The sequence below is a fragment of the Pithys albifrons genome, chromosome 30, assembly GCF_047495875.1.
Source record: "Pithys albifrons albifrons isolate INPA30051 chromosome 30, PitAlb_v1, whole genome shotgun sequence".
Lineage (NCBI taxonomy): Eukaryota > Metazoa > Chordata > Aves > Passeriformes > Thamnophilidae > Pithys > Pithys albifrons.
Genome location: NC_092487.1, coordinates 1,913,240 through 1,933,201, shown reverse-complemented (window position 1 = coordinate 1,933,201; position 19,962 = coordinate 1,913,240). Strand labels below are relative to the sequence as shown.

Here is a 19,962-nt window from a genome sequence, read left to right as displayed (position 1 = left end):
TTCTCCAGTTCCCTTAATAGACATCTTGGCTTCTTTTAAACTGAGACAGAGGTCTATACCAGATTTCCACGGTGACATCAGCATCATTTGGTTGCCCCTACATTCTTACCCAGAGGCTCCCAAACTGTGCCTTTGCCCACTGTGAGCTCCAGACATTCTGACCCTTCTATTACACACAGGGCCACCCCTACGCCTCTTCTGCCCTGCCTGTCCCTCCTGAAGGGCCTGTAACCATCCAACAGGGCACTCCAGTCTCAGGGCTCATCCACCAGCGTTCACTTGTGCCAGTGAAGTCAAATCTCTGGGACTGGGCCAAAGCTTTGAGCTCCTCTTGTCTGTTTGTGAGGCTGCTGCATTGCAGGTGTGGTCCATTGTAGCCAACACCTTGTGAGGCAGATGGAGGGATCCCATTAGCGCTTGTTTCCTCAAGTGTTGGCTTACATCCTCCTATTGGGTGTACTGGGAGTGCTGGGAGGGGGATTGGGGACCCACTGGGTATACTGAGCATACTGAAGTGGAGAGATATGGAGCCCCTGGGGGTACTGGGAGGGAAAATGGGGAGAGCCTGAGTTTATTGAGTGCAATGGAGAGTCATTGGGAAGAAGGATAAGGGGCACTTGGGTGTACTGGGAGCACTTGGAGGGAGAGTGGGGAGCACTGGGGATTAATAGGGAGCCCCTGGGGGTAGTGGGAGAACTATGGGGGGAAATGTGGAAACTGCTGAAAGTAGTGGAAGCAGTAGAAAGGGGATGGGGAAGCCCCTGGGTAACTGGGAGCTCTGGGATTGGAAAATGGGAGAACTGGTTACCCTGTGCAGCTTCACACAAGACCTTCCCCATTCATGGCCACCCTCCCCAGGCAGGGTGGGCACCCAAAGGAGCTGGGGGGGACGCACACACATGTGGGTGCCCTAGGGAGGGGAATCCCAGTGCCACCAATGCCACCAGAACTCCACAGTGCCCCCAAGTCCCCTCCAGTGCCTCCAGTTTCCCCACTGTCATGCCACAGTCTCATAGAGGTCATTGAGGTTCTGCAGCTGTGCGTTGGGTCCCAGCAGCTCCATGTAGGTCACATGTGGGCCCTGGGGGGTGACAGTGCAGGAGGCCCGCTGGGGGAACCCTGCAAGAAACATTGGTTGAGGGGATCCAGGTGGAGCATGACATGTGTAGATAACACGTCCCTGTCCCCCCTCCCAGTACTCACGCCCTGCCCACTCAGTGAACACGACATGGGTGTACAGCACCTCCCCATCTTCTGTTGGGGTTGTGAGATCCGGGATAGGCCTGCATGGATAAGGGGGTGTCTGGCAGGTGCCTGGGGAGGAGAGAGAGGGGGCTGTTACAGGATACCCTCTCTCACCTGTCCTGGGTCTTCCTGGTGGCTGCAAAGAAAAGTGGGACGTGACCATGAGTACCCTGGGGTCCCTGAAACCCATCTGGGATGCCTGACAGAATCCCTGAAGTCTCACTGGACCCCTGATTGTCCCCAGGACTCCTGTGAAGCCTGAAAGTGACACAAAAGCACTACACCACACCATTAGCCACAAAACCTTGCGACACTAAATACCCCTGGGACCCCAGAACCCCAAGCCCAGCAGAGAGCAGGACCGCACTCCCCAAGGATCCTTGTAGACCTCCCAGTATCCCTCCATAGTGCCCCAAGACTTCTCCAACCCCCTCAGGAGCTTTGGGTATTACACCATTGTTCCTGAATTCTCTCCCAGGGCATCTCAGAAACCCTGCCAAGACCATCCCAAATACCCCCACACCCCCAGCATGCTGAGCCAAGATCAATGGAGGCTCAGTCGGCCCTCAAATCAGGGTCTGTGAGTGCTGCCCTGCTGCCCCACTGCCCCCCAAACTGAGGGACTTCCCTCAGCCCCAGGACCTTTATCATCCCTAATTGTCACGCACGCACATGGTGCCATTGATGCCAGCACCAATGACAGCCAGGAGCAGGAACAGGCACAGGAGGGACATGCTGACCACTGTGGCCAATGTTTGGGGACAGAGTGGGACAAAATGGGATCACCTGCCACTCTGGAGTCCTCCTGCACCCCCTGGTAATCCTGGGTGATCCCACCTGTGCCCTGTCCTTTTGGTGTCACTGTCGGATTTAGTGCTGGGCTGAGTGATTGAAACACATGGTGCCCGTCCAGATGGTTGGTGGCCACGCACTGGTAGTTGCCAGAATGTCCCAGCTCGACATTCCCAAGTGCCAGGAGGGGACCCCGGGACACATCCTTCCCGTCCCACAGCCAGGATGAAAGTCACAGGTGCTGAGCCCACCTGCACCGAGCTTGCAGGGTCACGGGGTCACCCATCCACACCTGCAGCGATGGGGGTCTAGGGGTGATGGTGGCATTGGCCACAGGCACTGTGGGGGAAGAGATGGGTCTGAGGCCACCGGGAGGGACTGGCAGCTGGCTCGAGGGGAGGAGGATGGGGGTGGAAATTGTGTGTGATGGGAGATGCCATGAGTGGGGTCATCCAGAGTCAGAGGGTGTCACTCCCCCAGGACTGTGACCCAGAGTGTACAGAGTTGTCACCCATTACAGAGTGAAGGGATGACATGGGTAGGGTGCAGATGGGATGAGAATGAGGTGAGGTAGAGATGGGGGAGGCTGTGGTTGGGGGTGGCAGCAAGCCCAAGGGTCCTTCTCTCGCAGGACCACATCCCACAGTGGCTGTGGCAGTCACTTTCTGTGGTGCAGGGGACAGTGCAGGTGGGATTGTGGTGGGAGGTGTGAGGTGGGGGATGTTGTGAGTGGAATAGGGGTTGCCATGAGTGGGGTCACTCCCAGCCTGAGGGTCCTGCTCACCCAGGATGGTGACATGCAGTGGGGGGCTCTCGGCCGTGCTGTCCCCACTGGTGACCTGGCACTGGTAGTGGCCACTGTCCTTGTCCCCAGCATGCAGCTCCAGATGGGGGCCAGTGCCAAGCAGTATGGGCGAGCCCCTTCGGTGCCAGAAGAAGGACAGGGGACCTGTCCCCATTGCTACTGTGCAGCTCAGCACCAGGAGGTCACCCAGTGCCACCCGACCCCCAGGGAGCTGTGCTGACAGAGACACCTCCAAGAGAGGGACTCCTGTGGGGATCTGTCCTAGTTCAGCAGGAGGGACCAGCTAACCCTGTGTGGGGGTGATCAAAACTATGTATTCTACCCCCTCTATTCATTCCCCAAGGACAATGGGCCATTAGCAGCAGCTGCCCAGGGAGCCATTATCACCTTCACACCCAGCCTGAGGGGGGCGGAGCTGCCAATGGGCCATCAACAGCTCAACACCCCCTGGCTCCCAGAGTTAATCACCCATTGTGTGAGTCCCCGCCCAGGGGGAGGGACTGAGTGCTCCCTGAGGGTACATAAGTGGTGGGTAAGAAGACCTCGGGAACCTCTCGTCGGATCCAGAGTAGTAGCAGGACCTTGACAGGAGGAGATCCCCGCTCTCGCCCAGACCACAGCCCTCGCCTGCACCAACAGGTTTTTCTTTTCCTTTTGCTCCGGACTGGGGGGACCACAGGGGTCTCAGCACAAGGGCAAACAAACCCCCTTGGGTTTGTGCCCCAGGACACTGGGTTATACTGCTGGGGTTTTGTGAGTTGAAAGCAATTTCCCTTGTGTGCCAGTGTATTTATTGTAATATTATTAAATTTTAGCTCTGACTTATAATCTCTCTCGTGGTGAGTTCATTTCCCCTGCTGGTTCACCTTCAAACCAGCACATCTTTTGGCGCCCAACATGGGGCCACGAGAGAGAAGTCAGAATTACAATTTCATTTTGTGTATTTGGATACAGAAACTCCCTGACTACCATGTTGCTTGATGTATTCATGTGGATGGTGTATCTGGGCCTGTTCATATTTCGACACATGGGGAACCATGTGCCTATTTTGATGCTCTCTTTAATACCAGGGAGAAGGATCAAAATTGCTTTATTAATATACTATGTTTATGTTGTCATAACATCAGAAGCAATGAATTTCATTGTGAATGTATATTCAGTCTGGTCTGCCTGTCCTGGTTTGGGTTGTTACCTCTGGGGTCTCATTAAAAATAGCACCCAGACTGTGGGGAAAACAGGCGGAGATGGTTACTTCCACCTTTTCACCTCTGCTACAACAATCATTGAAAATATTGAGCTTCCTTTTGATGTTAGGGACAGCATAATCCTACTGTTAGTGCTGTTAGTGTTGCTTTGTCTCCTCTGTACTGTATACACCATGTTTAGGGTCAGAACTGGGCTTTCTAAGGAGACTTGCTGGAGGCCTGTCCTGGGAGTGGATGATGTTGAGTGGCACGGGAAGTGGGAAGATATGGGCCAGTATTTGGAGACCTTCTCTCCTCAAATGATCTGGAAATTCACCCCAGAACAACTGCAGGACCCTGCAAAAATGCTAAGCTATGTGAAAGGAAGATGCTCTGGTAGTCCCAGAGAGGTGCAGCTCACAGCAACCTGCTGGGCCCTGGCCACTGCCTACCGCACACTGCTTGGTGTGGTACAGCATCATCAGGAGGAGGAGAAAAGGAGCAAATCCACAGGCACCATGTCCACCCAAACTACGGCTGAGCCAGAGAGGAAGAGAGATACATCAACCAGCAGCATGTCCACCCAGACCATGACTGAGCCAGAGAGGAAGAGAGACACATCAACCAGCACCATGCCCACACAAACCACAGCTGAGCCAGAGAGAAAGGGAAACAAATCAACCAGCACCATGTCCACACAAACCATGGAGGAGCCAGAAGGACAACAGAAACCGATAGCAGTTGCCCCTGTCCAGAAAAGAAAATCAAAGACCAAATCAGTTCGTATAGCGCATGACGAGGAAGAGTCAGGACCTTCATCTCAAGCAGAAGAAATGGAGCCAGAAATAATCACCCGGTCCCTATCCCTGGGAGAGCTGCGTGAGCTCCGGAGAGAGTTCACACGACAGGCAAATGAGTCCATCTTGACCTGGCTACTTCGAATCTGGGATGCTGCAGCCAATGATACAATTCTAGATGGGAGTGAGGCGAGGCAGCTGGGATCCCTTTCTCGAGATGTTGTCATTGATCAGGGCATTGGAAAGAGACAGGAAACTCTCAGCCTCTGGCGGCGACTGTTGTCAAGCGTGAGGGAGAGATATCTTTGTAAGGAGGACCTCCACGTACAGCAAGGACAATGGAACACGATGGAACAAGGTATCCGGTGCTTAAGGGAATTAGCCACACTGGAGATAATCTTTTCAGAGGATGAGAGATTCCCTAAAAGTCCAGATGGTGTCCAGTGCACATCCCAGATGTGGTTAAAATTTGCACGACTTGGGCCAGAAATGTATTCTCGCTACCTTGCAACATTGCAGTGGAGAGAGGGAGAAGACAAGGTGGGTGCACTGGTCAGCAAACTCAGGATTTATGAAGACACTGTCACTGCTCCATTACGAGCCCACGTCTCAGCTGTGGAAACAAAACTGGCTGAACTGGAAGAGAAGATTAAGGAAGGATTCTTCCATATCTCTCCAGAACAAACGAGAGTCTCTGTCATCAGGAGCAGGCGTCTTCCAGCTAAGGAGAAAGGGTACACTCCACGCGGCAATCTGTGGGTTTACCTCCATGAGCATGGAGAAGATATGAGGAAGTGGGATGGGAAACCCACCTCTTCCTTAGCAGCTCGGGTACGTGAATTGCAAAGAGGCACAACTAACACAGGGAATTCTTCAAGGTTGAAGGCTGCTCTGGTCTCTCGTGGGCAAGGCTCCAGACAGTATAGGAATGATGATGTTATGCCCGATCCTCTTGAAGGAACCTCCCGGTCATATTCACAGGGAGAGCGCAGTGAATACCATGACCAGAACTAGGGGGGCCCTGCCTCTAGCCAGGTAGAGGAGAGGGACAATCGGGTTTATTGGACTGTATGGATTCGGTGGCCTGGCTCATCAGACCCACAGAAATACAAAGCTTTAGTGGACACTGGTGCACAATGCACGTTGATGCCATCAGGATACGTTGGGGCAGAATCCATCTCTATTTCTGGGGTGACAGGGGGATCCCAACAGCTGACTGTACTGGAAGCTGAAGTCAGCTTGACTGGGAAGGAATGGCATAGACACCCCATTGTGACTGGTCCAGAAGCCCCATGTATCCTTGGCATAGACTACCTGAGGAATGGATATTTCAAAGACCCAAAGGGACTGCGTTGGGCCTTTGGCATAGCTGCTGTGGAGACAGAGGAAATCAGACAGCTGAGCACCTTGCCTGGCCTCTCAGAGGACCCTTCTGCTGTGGGACTGCTGAAAGTTGAAGAACAATTGGTCCCGCTGGCCACAGCCACGGTGCACCGTCGGCAATACCGCACTGACCGAGACTCTGTGACCCCCATACACAAGATGATTCGTGAGCTGGAGAGCCAAGGGGTGGTCAGCAAGACTCACTCACCCTTTAATAGCCCCATATGGCCAGTACGAAAGTCCAGTGGAGAGTGGAGGCTGACGGTGGATTACCGTGGCCTCAGTGAGGTCACACCCCCCCTGAGTGCCGCTGTGCCGGGCATGCTGGAGCTTCAGTATGAGCTGGAGTCCAAGGCAGCCAAGTGGTGCCACCATCGACATTGCCAATGCCTTTTTCTCCATTCCGTTGGCAGCAGAGTGCAGGCCGCAGTTCGCTTTCACCTGGAAGGGGGTGCAGTACACCTGGAATCGACTGCCCCAGGGGTGGAAACACAGTCCCACCATTTGCCATGGACTGATCCAGACTGCATTGGAAAAGGGTGAGGCTCCAGAACACCTACAGTACATCGATGACATCATTATATGGGGGAACACAGCAGGGGAGGTTTTTGAGAAAGGAAAGAAGATAATCCAGATTCTCCTAAGAGCTGGTTTTGCCATTAAACGAAGTAAGGTCAGGGGACCTGCTCAGGAAATTCAGTTCCTAGGAGTGAAGTGGCAAGACGGGCGTCGTCAGATTCCAACAGAGGTGATCAACAAAATAGCAGCTATGTCCCCACCGACCAGTAAGAAGGAAACTCAGGCTTTCCTAGGTGCCGTGGGCTTTTGGAGGATGCATATCCCTGAGTACAGTCAGATTGTAAGCCCTCTCTACCTTGTGACACGGAAGAAAAATGATTTCCAGTGGGGCCCTGAGCAACAACAACCCTTTGAGCAGATTAAACAGGAGATTACCCATGCAGTAGCCCTTGGGCCAGTCAGGACAGGACAGGATGTGAAGAATGTGCTCTACACTGCAGCCGGGGAGAATGGCCCATCCTGGAGCCTCTGGCAGAAAGTACCTGAGGAGACTCGAGGACGACCGCTGGGATTCTGGAGTCGGGGATACAAAGGATCTGAGGCCAGCTACACCCCAACTGAGAAAGAGATCCTGGCAGCTTATGAAGGAGTTCGAGCCACCTCAGAAGTGATTGGCACTGAGGCACAGCTCATCCTGGCACCCCGACTACCAGTGCTGGGATGGATGTTCAAAGGAAAAGCTCCTTCTACCCATCACACCACTGATGCCACATGGAGTAAGTGGATCGCTCTGATCACGCAGCGAACCCGGATAGGGAATCCTAATCGCCCTGGGATTTTGGAAATCATCACTAACTGGCCGGAAGGTGAGAGTTTCAGATTGTCCTCTGAAGAAGAAGAGGAGCAGGTGACACGAGCTGAGGAGGCCCCACCATATAACCAGCTACCAGAAGAGGAGAAGCGATATGCTCTCTTCACAGATGGCTCTTGCCGCATTGTAGGGACAAGCCGGAAATGGAAAGCAGCTGTATGGAGTCCTACACGTTGAGTTGCAGAAGCGACTGAAGGACAAGGTGGATCAAGTCAGGTTGCAGAGCTGAAAGCTGTTCAGCTGGCTTTGGATATTGCTGAACGAGAAAAGTGGCCAAGACTCTACCTTTACACTGACTCGTGGATGGTGGCCAATGCTCTGTGGGGATGGCTGGAGCGATGGAGAAAGGCCGGCTGCCAGCGCAAAGGGAAACCCATCTGGGCGGCTGAGATGTGGCAGGACATCGCTGCCCAGGTAGAGAAGCTGAGTGTGAAGGTCCGTCACGTAGATGCTCATGTACCCAAGAGCCGGGCTAATGAGGAGCATCGTAACAACGAGCAGGTGGATCGAGCTGCCAGGATTGAAGTCTCTCAGGTAGATCTGGATTGGCAGCATAAAGGTGAATTGTTTCTAGCCCGATGGGCCCATGATGCCTCTGGTCATCAGGGCAGAGATGCGACATACAGATGGGCGCGTGACCGAGGGGTGGATCTAACCATGGACAGTGTCTCACAGGTTATCCATGACTGTGACACATGTGCTGCTATCAAGCAGGCCAAGCGGGTGAAGCCTCTATGGTATGGTGGACGGTGGTCGAAATACAGGTATGGGGAAGCCTGGCAAGTTGACTACATCACACTTCCCCAAACACGCCAAGGCAAGCGCTACGTGCTGACCCTGGTAGAGGCAACCACTGGATGGCTGGAGACATACCCTGTATCTCACGCCACTGCCCGGAATACCATCCTGGGCCTTGAGAAACAAGTCCTGTGGAGACACGGCACCCCAGAGAGAATAGAGTCTGACAACGGCACCCACTTCAAGAACAGCCTCATAGACACCTGGGCCAGAGAGCACGGCATTGAGTGGGTGTGTCATATCCCCTACCATGCTCCAGCTGCCGGGAAAGTTGAGCGATGTAATGGACTGCTGAAAACAACCTTGAAGGCGTTGGGTGGGGGAACTTTCAAACACTGGGAGCTGCATTTGGCAAAGGCCACCTGGTTGGTCAACACTCGGGGCTCCATCAATCAAGCTGGCCCTGCCCAATCAGAACTCTTGAATACTGTAGATGGAGATAAAGTCCCTGTGGTCCATATGAGAGGTATGTTAGGAAAGACTGTTTGGGTTAGTCCCACCTCAAACAAAGGCAAACCCATCCGAGGGATTGTCTTTGCTCAAGGACCTGGTTGCACTTGGTGGGTAATGCAAAAAGATGGAGAAACACGTTGTGTACCACAAGGGGACCTAATTTTGAGCGAGAAGAGTTTGTAATGTTTCATTGTATATATGTGTATATATATATGTATGTATAGGTAAAAAGGGGATTAATTTGGGAATGACTAGATGGAGTAGAATAAGGGGTGGATAATGTCCTAGTTCAGCAGGAGGGACCAGCTAACCCTGTGTGGGGGTGATCAAAGCTGTGTATTCTACCCCCTCTATTCATTCCCCAAGGTCAATGGGCCATTAGCAGCAGCTGCCCAGGGAGCCACTATCACTTCACACCCAGCCTGAGGGGGGCGGAGCTGCCAATGGGCCATCAACAGCTCAACACCCCCTGGCTCCCAGAGTTAATCACCCATTGTGTGAGTCCCCGCCCAGGGGGAGGGACTGAGTGCTCCCTGAGGGTACATAAGTGGTGGGTAAGAAGACCTCGGGAACCTCTCGTCGGATCCAGAGTAGTAGCAGGACCTTGACAGGAGGAGATCCCCGCTCTCGCCCAGACCACAGCCCTCGCCTGCACCAACAGGTTTTTCTTTTCCTTTTGCTCTGGACTGGGGGGAGCCACAGGGGTCTCAGCACAAGGGCAAACAAACCCCCTTGGGTTTGTGCCCCAGGACACTGGGTTATACTGCTGGGATATTGTGAGTTGAAAGCAATTTCCCTTGTGTGTCAGTGTTGTTATTGTAATATTATTATTAAATTTTAGCTCTGACTTATAATCTCTCTCGTGGTGAGTTCATTTCCCCTGCTGGTTCACCTTTAAACCAGCACAGGATCACAGGTGGGATTGGGGAGAGGGGTGGGAACCCAGGGAGATGCAGTACAGGGGCTGGTGGGGGATGGTGGAGGGGACCCAAGGAAGGGCAAAGGTGACCCAGGGAGGTGTGGGGGAGCCTGGGGATGATGGAGGGACCCCAGAGAAAAATGGAGTGATGCAGACACAGACAGAGGACCAGAGGAGGAACGGAGGGCTGGACAGGGTGGACAAAGGGAGTGATGGAAGGACCTATGTACAGAAGGGAGAGCAGAGGATGAAACAAGGGCTGGGAAACAGAAGTGAGATTACAGGGAGGGAAGGGGGGACATGAAGAGGGATGGAGAGGATGCAGGGAGGGTGTCAGGAAGAGATTAGGGTACCGTGGGATGGACCCTGGGAAGGGTGCAATGAGGGATGGGGGTACCCAAGCAGTGATGGGGGTAACCAGGGAGGATTTGGGGGTTCCCCCCATCCCCACACTCACTGCACACGCTGACCCGGAGACGGGAGCTGCTCTTTCGCACGGCCCCCACCTCAGAGCGCACCTCACAGGTGTAATTCCCTGAGTGGGAGACCCCTACAGCAGGCAGCCAGAGCTGGGAGGACACCTGTGGGCCCCCCACCAGCACCCCATCCCTGTAGAAGAGGTGCAGGAGTGGGGCTTGGTGCCGCAGGGGGCTGGTGGTGCTGATGCAGTTGAGATTCAGGGCCGACCCCTCAGTGGGTTCGGGGGGACCCTCTAGCACTGGCACAGGGAAGAGCACTGGAAAGGAGATGCAGAGGGAACAGTGACTCCAAGACCAGTGTGAGGGGGTTGGACTAGGGGCACCAAGGTGTCAGGTGTGGGGGTGCTGGGTGTGGGTTGCTCACCTTGCATTGTCACTGTCACTGGCAATGAACTCTTCCACGGTGATGGCATAGAGCCCACCCAGCCCTCGCAGCGGTAACGACCACTGTGGTGCAGCTGCAGAGTGGTCAGAGACAGCTCGGTCCCCCGGTGTCCCCCCAGTTCCTTCTCATGGTAGAACCACACCTGGGTGACTGAAGTGTCCCACCAGTCCCGGCAGCGCAGTGTCACCGTGTCCCCCTCCAGCAGTGCCCATGCTGGGGCCTGAAGCACCAGCCCTTCTGCAGGATGGAGGGGACCATCACACTGGGATTGGCTGGAGGATCCTATTGGTACAGGGACACCAGGGGTACCCACAGGTGACAGAGTAGGGGAACCCACATTCCCTCTCACCATTTAACACCTGCACAGTGGGACTGAACCCGGTGCCGGGTTTCTGACACTGGTACATGCCACTCTTAGTGACAAGGAACTGGTCACCTTTCTTCTGCCCCCAGCACCGCCCACCCATGTACCAGGTGGTGTCACCAGGGGTCCCTGAGCCCTGGCAGGTCAGTGTTACCTGGTCCCACAGCACCGCTGGCATCCAAGGGGGCTCCAAGAGGAGCTGGGGGGTTTGGGCTCCTGCAGGTAACAGTGGACACCAGCCTGCCAGGGCCACCACAGGGCTGGGTACAGTGCGATGGGGGACATGCCATCCCCTTGAGACTCACCATCAAGGACCAAGGCGTGGGCTGGAAGGAAGAAGGAAGAGGAGCTATGGGGGGGGGGGGTGACACCACCGGGACACTGGTACCCAGGGGCCAGGTTGTGCGGGATGTCCCCAAACTGTCTCACTGGGGACACTGGTTCTTTTTGAGAAGTGTACAGGGACAGTCCCCAGGAAGTCTGGAGAAACTAGGGGATGTTTCTGTGTCATAGCCAACCACAAACCACATCCATACGGAGATGGGGACACTGCAGCCTCCCTGGGCTGAGGCAGGACATGAGGATACTGGGGACACCCTGGGCATGGGGTCACCTCCACCAGTACCATAGCACCTGTCCCCACAGCCACATCCCCATAGTTCTGTGCCTGTGATTCCATTCCCATGGCACCTGTCACTGTGGTCGCATCTGCATGTCTCCTTGGCCCTGTCCCTGTACCCACAGCTGCCCCAGCCTCATGGTGCCAGTCCCTACATCCCTATCCCTCTCTTCAAGTCCCCATAGCTCTACCCCTGGACCCTGGTCACACTTGGGGTTCATCCCCATTTATTGGCTCTGCTGGCATTTTGGATCTCAGGGGACCCTGTAGCCCTTCGTTGTCCCCTCCCCACTGGGCAGCCCCTGCCATCGATGTCTGCCTCACCAGCCACCATCCCTGTGGCATCAAGCCCATGCCCTGGACACTCACCCAACAGGAGCAGTTCTACATTGCCGGCCATCCCTCTGGGGCCAACTGCCACCTGCATGGCAGGTCTTGGGGCGAACGGAAAGGAAGTGAGGTCACGTTCGTCACCCACGTGTCAGTGGAAAATTGTGAGGGCAGGGTGGGGACACAGCAGGGGCAGGCTGGTGACATAGTGGAGACAGAGATGGGACAAGGTGGCACATGGTGGGCACAAGGTGGGGACATAGCTCGGACATCGTGGGATGCTGTGGGACATGGAGGTCCAAGGATGGGGCTCAGGGCATGGGGGCAGCCAAGGATACATATCTTGAAAAATGGGGAGGCCTAGGTATGGGAGACACAGAGGAACCTGGGGCACAGGAAATTGGGGTCATGGGATGAGGGTCCCAGGGATGGAGATCCTGAAGAATGGAGATCCTGGGGAATGGAAATCTTGGGAGAGGGGTCCCAGTCATAAGAGTCCCAGGAATGGGGGATAGACTGGGTATGTGCGTGGGTCACAGATCCTTTGCTGATGTCATTCAAATATGGGGGGACCCAGGGTCCATCACAGCCCCTCCAGTGTGCTTGTGGCTTTGAGGGGCACCCCAGGGGATTACAGGGGCCTCAAGGATCTATCCCCCACTGCTGGGGTTGGATCAAGGGCTCTGGTGCCATCCCCAGTGACATCAGTTCCACCTGTGACCCCCCCAGGCCCTCTGCTGTCACTGTTGGGGGTCAGACAGAGACTGTGAGTCCCACCTGCCCCTTTGGGTTTGATTCTTGTAGCTTTAATGCTGCTCAAAAGCCATTTCCTGGGTGGAAAAAGGCCTGTTTGTGGTCAGCTGAGCCCTGCAAGGATCACAAAATACAATTCAACATCAATCAAAGGTTCTGCCTTTGAAGGTTTTCACAGCAGTGGGCTTGGGAAACTGTCACTGCAGGGGCAGTTCAGAGGGAGCTTTTCCCACAGTCCAGAAAGGCACCAAAGGATCATTCCTGTTACTCTCCCCAAGGCATTCAGGGAGCCCCAAAAACACTCCAAAGGCAACAACAACAAGCGTGTGACTGGGTCCTTCCTTCTTCCTGAATCAAACCTACTCCACCTTTGAAACTTCTCTTAGAGAATGTTTGGTTGCAGACAAGAGGAAAAAGTGTGGAAATGTCCAGCAGTGGCTCTACATGTCGACTGGGGGAACACGGTGGGGACAAAAAGAGAAGGAAGTGCCAGAGGAAGTAGGGAATTCCCATCAGGATGAGTTTATTTGCCAGGGAATCAGGCATTGAGGAAGACACAGTGACACAGATTCCTGTGCAGGATTCCAAGGATGGACAGAGTGGCTCCTCTTCGGGACTGGGGTAGGTTGCCCTTGGCTGGACACCAGGTGCCCACCGAGCTGCTCTTTCACTGCCCTTCCCAGCTGGACAGGGAAGAGTGAATCAGATGGAAAATTACTCGTAGGTATAGATAAGGCAGTTTCCTAAAGCAAAAGTGAAATTTGGGCACACACAAGAGTAACAGAAATAGGTTTATTCTGTCCTTGCCCTCAGCAGTACTATACGGCACTTCCGAGATAGCAGGGCTTCAGCACAGAGAATGGTTGCTACGCAGGCACCTTTTATATCTCAGCTGAGGCCATATGGTCTGGAATATCCCTCTGGTTAGTTTAGATCAGCTGGACTGGTTGTGCTCCCTCCCAGGATCTTGCCCTCCATTGGAGGAGGATTGCTGGGACACAGTGCTGACACTGTGCCAGCCCTGCTCAGCAGTAGCCAAAACCACTGGCGTGTTATCAACACCTTTCCAGCTCCCAGTGCAAAGCCCAGCACTGGGAGGGCTGCGATGGGGAAATGAACTCCAGCTCAGCCACATCCAATACACGCTCCATGAGGTTCTGCAGTGTCCCAGGGTTCCTTTGGATCTATAACATCCTGTAGTGTCTCAATGAGGCCTGGATTCCATGAGGATGTGCAGTGTGACAACAGCCCCTTGATTTCATGAGGTTCCACAGTGTTCCAGGGTTCCTTTGGTTCCAAGAGGCCCTGCAGTGTCACAATGACCCTGAGGATTCCATGATGTTACAGTCTCCCAGGGTCCCCTTGGTTCCATAAGCTTCTGAAATGTCACTAAAGTCCCACATCCCTGTCCACCCATTCCTTTCCCCTAGGACAGCCCACAACCCCAGTCACACCAGGAGTGCACCCCCATGGACTGGTTCTCCTGGCATTGTGGATCTCAGGGGACCCCGCAGCCCTCCTGTACCGCCTCCCCACTGGACAGCCCCTGACAGAGATCTCTGTCTCACCGAGTGCCATCACTCAGTGCCAGCACTGGCACTGGGAAGAGCTCTGGGAAGGAGACAGAGTAGTGGGACTGTAACTGTGAGTCCACAGGGGAAGGGGTTTGGAGGTATCGGATGTCAGCGTATCAGAGTATCAGGCTCTGGGCACGCTCACCATTCAGTGGCACTGACATTGGCACCAACTCCTGCCATGATGGCCTCACAGAGCTCACCCAGCCCTCACAGCAGTAGTGCCCACTGTGGTGCAGCTGCAGGAAGGGCAGGGACAGCCCAGTCCCCCTGAGGGAACCTGTCACGTTCTTCCCCTCATGGTAAAGATGTACCTGGCTGACTGACCTGTCCTGCCAGACACAGCAGAGCAGATTTGTGAGAAAATAGATTGGGGATTTGTCACAAGTCAGTGGTGTGAATGGTTAAATATGTAGGATTGTTTGTATTTTACACAGTTTTCCAATTTTTACATAGTTACATGTTTTAATAAAATTAATAAAGGATAATGGTATAATGGTGGGGGTGCGTAAGGTTTCTAGAAGGGTCTGAAGGGGATGGGGGAGTGTTCCTTAGCTAGGTGTGAGGGCGGGAAGGCTGTAAGGTGACAGCTTCAATCAGGAGCTGTTGCCGGGGTCCAAGCAGCCGGGGATAGGGGTTGTTAGGGCAACGGGGCCACCAGTCTGGAGTTCTGCCGCAATAGAGCATTGCCCAAATTAGGAATGGCCATCCCATAATACTCACACCGTGTATAGAAGGCCAATGGCTGTGGCCCAAGACCCCTAGCAACATCCAACTCACAGGTAGACAGCCAAATAAGGCTATAGGGACTGGGCGGGGACTAGGGGTATAAAAGTTACTGTTTCATCATCGGGTGGGGGCTCCTGGGCTACACTGTTGCACGCACACCAGCTGCTGCAGCTGTACCTCAGCGAGGTCCCCAGAGTACTCTGTTTTAAATAAATTTTCCTATTTTCCTTCGATTTTTGAATCTGCCTTTTAAATTTTGGATCTGAGATTTTTCTCACAGATTTAGTGTGTCACCCTCCAGCAGCACCTGCACTGGAACCTGCAACAATATCCAATCTGTGGGACAGGGGCATCCGTCACACCAAATGGGTTCAGAGGGTCCCAATATCATTGTGGGGCACCAGGGGTCTCCCATTGCACCAGACAGGCCCCACCAAACTGGGATGCACTGGTGTACACTGGGAAATGCTGGCATGTAAGGGATGTACTGGGATATGCTAGGATACACTGGGATGCACTGATGCATACAGGGGATGCTTCAGTGATGCACTGAGATGTCCCCATGTGCACAGGAATGTGCTCTTGTCACACAAGCAGTGTTAAACTCCCAAAGGAGGAGAGACCACCCAGATCCCTGGGGATGTAGCAAACCCCATCCCATCGTCACCATTTAACATGGGCAGAGAGGGGACGAGCCCAGTGTCGGGTCTCTCATACTTGTGGATGCCACTCCCAGTGACAACAAAGCTGTCAGGTACCTCCTGCCACCAGTGCTGCCCATCCTTGTAGCCAGGCGGTGTCATTGGGGGTCCCCAAGCCCTGACAGATCAGTGTCATCTGGTCCCACAGCACGACTGGTGTGGTGTTCAGGGGGGCTCCAGGAGGGGTGCCTGCAGGTAACTGGGAGCAACAGCCTGTCAGGACCACTGTGGGGCTGGGACAGAGGGGTGGGGACATGCCATTCTTCTGAGGACCCACCAATGAGGACCAGGGTCTGGGCTGGATGGGAGAAGGGAGAGGAGCTGGGTGGGGGTGGCAATCTGTGGACACCAACACCCAGGGGATGGTCTGTGGGGACTGTCCCCATGGAAACACTGGTTCTCATGGGAAAGTGCATGGGAATGCACCAAGAGGTCTGGAGAGGCCGGGGGACATGTTTGTGTCACTGCTGATCACAAACCACATACCTGTGGCACAGATACATTGGGGATGGGGACGCTGAAGCTGGAGGCTGGAGGACTTGGGCTGAGGCAGGACATGGGGACACTGGAGACACCCTGGGCTGAGGCAGGACATGGGGACACCATGACTGTACCCATGCTGGCAAAAGTCACCTCCACCAGCCCTACAGCACCTTTCCCCATAGCCACATCCCCGTGGCCCTGTGCCCATGATCCCATTCCCATAGCACCACTCCCCATGTGACCTAGTTCAGCAGCCAGGACCAGTTTATCATTGTGTGGGTGTAACCAAAACTATGTATTCTACATCCTCTACTCATTTCCCAAGAAGTGTTTACAATGGACCATTTACAGCAGCTGCCCAGGGCACACTCAACTCCTCAGGGTGTGAGCTGGGTGTGAAAGACACCTGTGAGATAAGAACTGTGATAACTCCCCTTCAGGAAATCATTATCACCTTCACACCCAGCCTGAGGGGAGCATGTTTGCTAATGGGCCATCAACAATTCCAAAAATACCCCATGACTCACAGAGTCAGATTACCCACTGTGGAACACCACACCCTGAAAGAGTTACTGGGTGTTCCCACCTGGACCTGAGGGTATATAATCTTGGGGTTTGAAGACCTTGGGGAACCTCTCATCGGATCCAGAGGAGGACCAGAACCTCAGCAGGAGGAGACCATCACTCTCAACCAGACTGCGACCACCACTCTTCACCAGACTGCAACCGCCATCTGCACCAACAGGTTTTTTCACTTCCTTTTGCTTTGGACTTGGGGGAACCAGGTGGGTCTCAGCACTGGGGCTAACAAACACCGTTGATGGGGTTTGCTACACCATTGTGTTTGTGCCCCAGGGTTCTTGGTTGTACTTCTGGGTTTGGTGGGTTAAAACCAATTTATCTTTGTGCCATTGCATTTATTATAATATTGTTATTAAATTGTAACTCTGACTCATAATCTCTTTTGTGTTGGGTTCATTTCTCTTGCTGGTTTACCTTTAAACGAGCACAGCATGGCCCATCCACATGGTTCTTGTCCCCTTGACCCTCTCCCTGTCCCCCTGTCTGCTTGTGCCTATCCCCACAGCTGCCCCAGCCCCACGGTACAATTCCCAGATCCCTGTTCCCACACCCCTTTCCTCCAGTTCCTGTCCCCACGACCACCCCACCATCCTGGTCACACCAGGGGTCCCCCTCTATGGATTTGCTCTGCTGGCCTTGGAGACCTCAGGGGAACCTGCATCCCTCTATGCCCCATCCCCACGGGAGCAGTGCCACATGCCCGGCCACCTCGGTATCCTTAGCCATCTAGACTGGCTGTCACACACTGTTGAAACCACCTGTCACCTTCAGGGCAGCTCTTGGGATAAAGGGGAAGGAAGCGAGGTCATTTCCATCCCCCACATGTTGGTGACACATTGTGTGGGCAGGGTGGGGACACAGAGGGGACACGCTGGTGACATGGCGGAGTCACTGTGGGAAATGGAGGGTCCAAGGAGTGAGAGGCTCATGGAATGTGGATAGCCAAGGGCTGGCAGAGGATGGGGTTCAGAGGTAAAGGATACCCCATTTGTAGGGGGTGAAGAGGAATGTGGGCCCCAAGAAAATGGAGTCATGGGATGGTAGTCAAAGGGATGGAGAAGTGAGGGAATGGGAGGCCCATGGGAATGGGGATTCTGGGGAATGGGGATCCAAGGGATGAAAAGTGGCTGGGTGGAGAGGTGTTGCAGCTCCTTCAGTGGTGCCTTTGAATTCTAGGGGGACTCAGGGTCCAGTGGATAATCATGGGCTAAGGAACACCCCACAGTAATCCCAGTGGGCTCTGAGGTGCTCTAGGGCTGTGCCCCCTCAGCCTTCCTGAGGCATTTTTCTTTATTTTCCTCACTTTCACAACCACCCTCCCCTTCCTTCCTCCATTTTCAGGCTCAGTGAACATGCAGAGCACGCAAATCGAGCAAGGATTCTTGAGGAGAAAGGCAGGTGGGAGGGGTGCAGGCAGGGGTGCAGGGGCTATGGAGGATGGAGTTATCCAGCCCTGCCCACTCCTGCTATCCCCAGTGGGGCACTGTGACCCATGTGGTGCCCCAACTTGGGGGGTGCTCTGTCCCCTCTACCGCCCTTGCCCACAATCCCCCCAACCTTGAGCCCCCCCAACCGTACTTGGTAGCCACCCCAGGTCTGCACCCACCACACCAACCTACAACCCCCAAAATGCTTCCCTGGGTGGGAAGCCCCCATGAGGTGATGACAGTGGGAGGGTGACTGGGGATGATATTCAGTCAGAGGCAGGGGAGGGGGCACACTGACATTGCCCCGCCCCATGCCCCAGCAGGGTCTCCACACTGGGAACAAGGGGAGGTACAAGACCCTCCAGATGAAACAACACCTGCCCCTTTGGGTTTGATTCTCACAGCTTTAAAGCTGCTGAAAAGCCATTTCCTGTCACAGACAGAAAGGCCTGTTTGTGGTCAGCTGAGCACTACAAAGAGTAGAAAAAAACAACTCGACCTCAACCAATGGTTCTGAGAGGCCTTTGGAAGATTTTGACAGCAGTGAGGTCGGAAACCTCTTCCGTTGCAGAGGCAGCTCAGAAAGAGCCAGTCCAGCAAGGCACCAATGGATCAATCCTGTCACACTACTCAAGACACTCAGGGAGCCCCCAAAACACTTCAAAGATGAGAACAATCTGTTCAAAAAATTGACCTGGACCCTCCTCCTTCTTGTTTTATACCTGCCCCCTCTTTGGAACCTCCCTTTGAGAATGTTTCGTTCCAGAGGAAAGGGCTCAAGCAGTGGATCCACATGTTGATTGAGGGAACAGGATGGGGACAGGAGGAGAAGGGAGTGTCTAGGATGAGGGGAGTTCTCAGCAGGATGGAGTGTATTTGCCATGGAATCGAGCACTGAGGGAGACAAACACGGACAGAGTTTCTTGTGCAGGACTCCAAGGATGGACAGAGTGGCTCCTCTTCTAGGACTGGGGCAGGTTACCCTTGGCTGGACACCAGGTGCCCACCAAGCTTCTCTGTCACTGCCCTTCCCAGCTGGGCATGGCAGAGAGAATCAGATGGAAAATTACTCATAGATTGAGATAAGGCAGATTCCTAATGCAAAAGTGAAAGCTTGGGCAAGCACAAGCAAAGAGAAACAAAAATAGGTTCATTGTGATTTTCCCCTCACCAGTGCCATATTGCACTTCCTGGGCAGAAGGGCTTCAACACATGGAGTGGCTGCTCTGGAAGGCAAACCCTGGGAATGACGACTGCCCTCAGTTCCTCCTCCTTTCCTCAGCTTTTCTCTGCGAGCTGAAACTGGCACAAGGGCTCCTTTGGCTCAGCTGGCCTGGCTGTGTCCCCTGCTGGGATCATACCCACCCTGAACCCACACATGGGGGTGAATGTTGGGAGACAGTGCTGATGGGTGAGTTCTCAACCCTTTCCCAGCTCCCACTGCAGGGCCCAGACCAGGGAGTGGGCTATGGGAAAATGAACTCCAGCTCAGCCACACCTGACACGATCTCCACCCCTTATTCCACACCATTGGCATCACCCTCAGAACCCACAGAATTTACAGATCTGGCTCTGCAGGGCCCCAGCAGCAAACGCTGCCCCAGCTCACCCTGTGCTGTGGGTGATGTGCAGACAGGGAGAGCCTGGGCCAGGGCAGAAAGGCTGCCCCAGGGGTGGGTTCTGCCCCTGCCTGCAGGTCCCAGCCCTGACAGGAGCACCTTGGGCACGGTCTCACTGTAGCCTTTCTCAGTGTTCCCTGCAGGCCATGGC

The 19,962-nt window shown here is 54.3% G+C and overlaps 1 protein-coding gene across 1 annotated transcript; it reads right to left on the bottom strand.

Annotated features, from left to right (window-relative positions):
* Positions 1–997: 997 nt before the first annotated feature.
* On the bottom strand, positions 998–17,491 carry LOC139683863 (Fc receptor-like protein 4). Its single transcript, XM_071579360.1, is given in 11 exon segments — positions 998–1,119; positions 1,204–1,314; positions 2,032–2,263; positions 2,265–2,299; positions 2,302–2,376; positions 2,822–3,088; positions 10,224–10,502; positions 10,610–10,867; positions 10,980–11,210; positions 15,978–15,998; positions 17,437–17,491. Coding segments are annotated over 11 exon segments (1,686 nt in total).
* Positions 17,492–19,962: the final 2,471 nt, after the last annotated feature.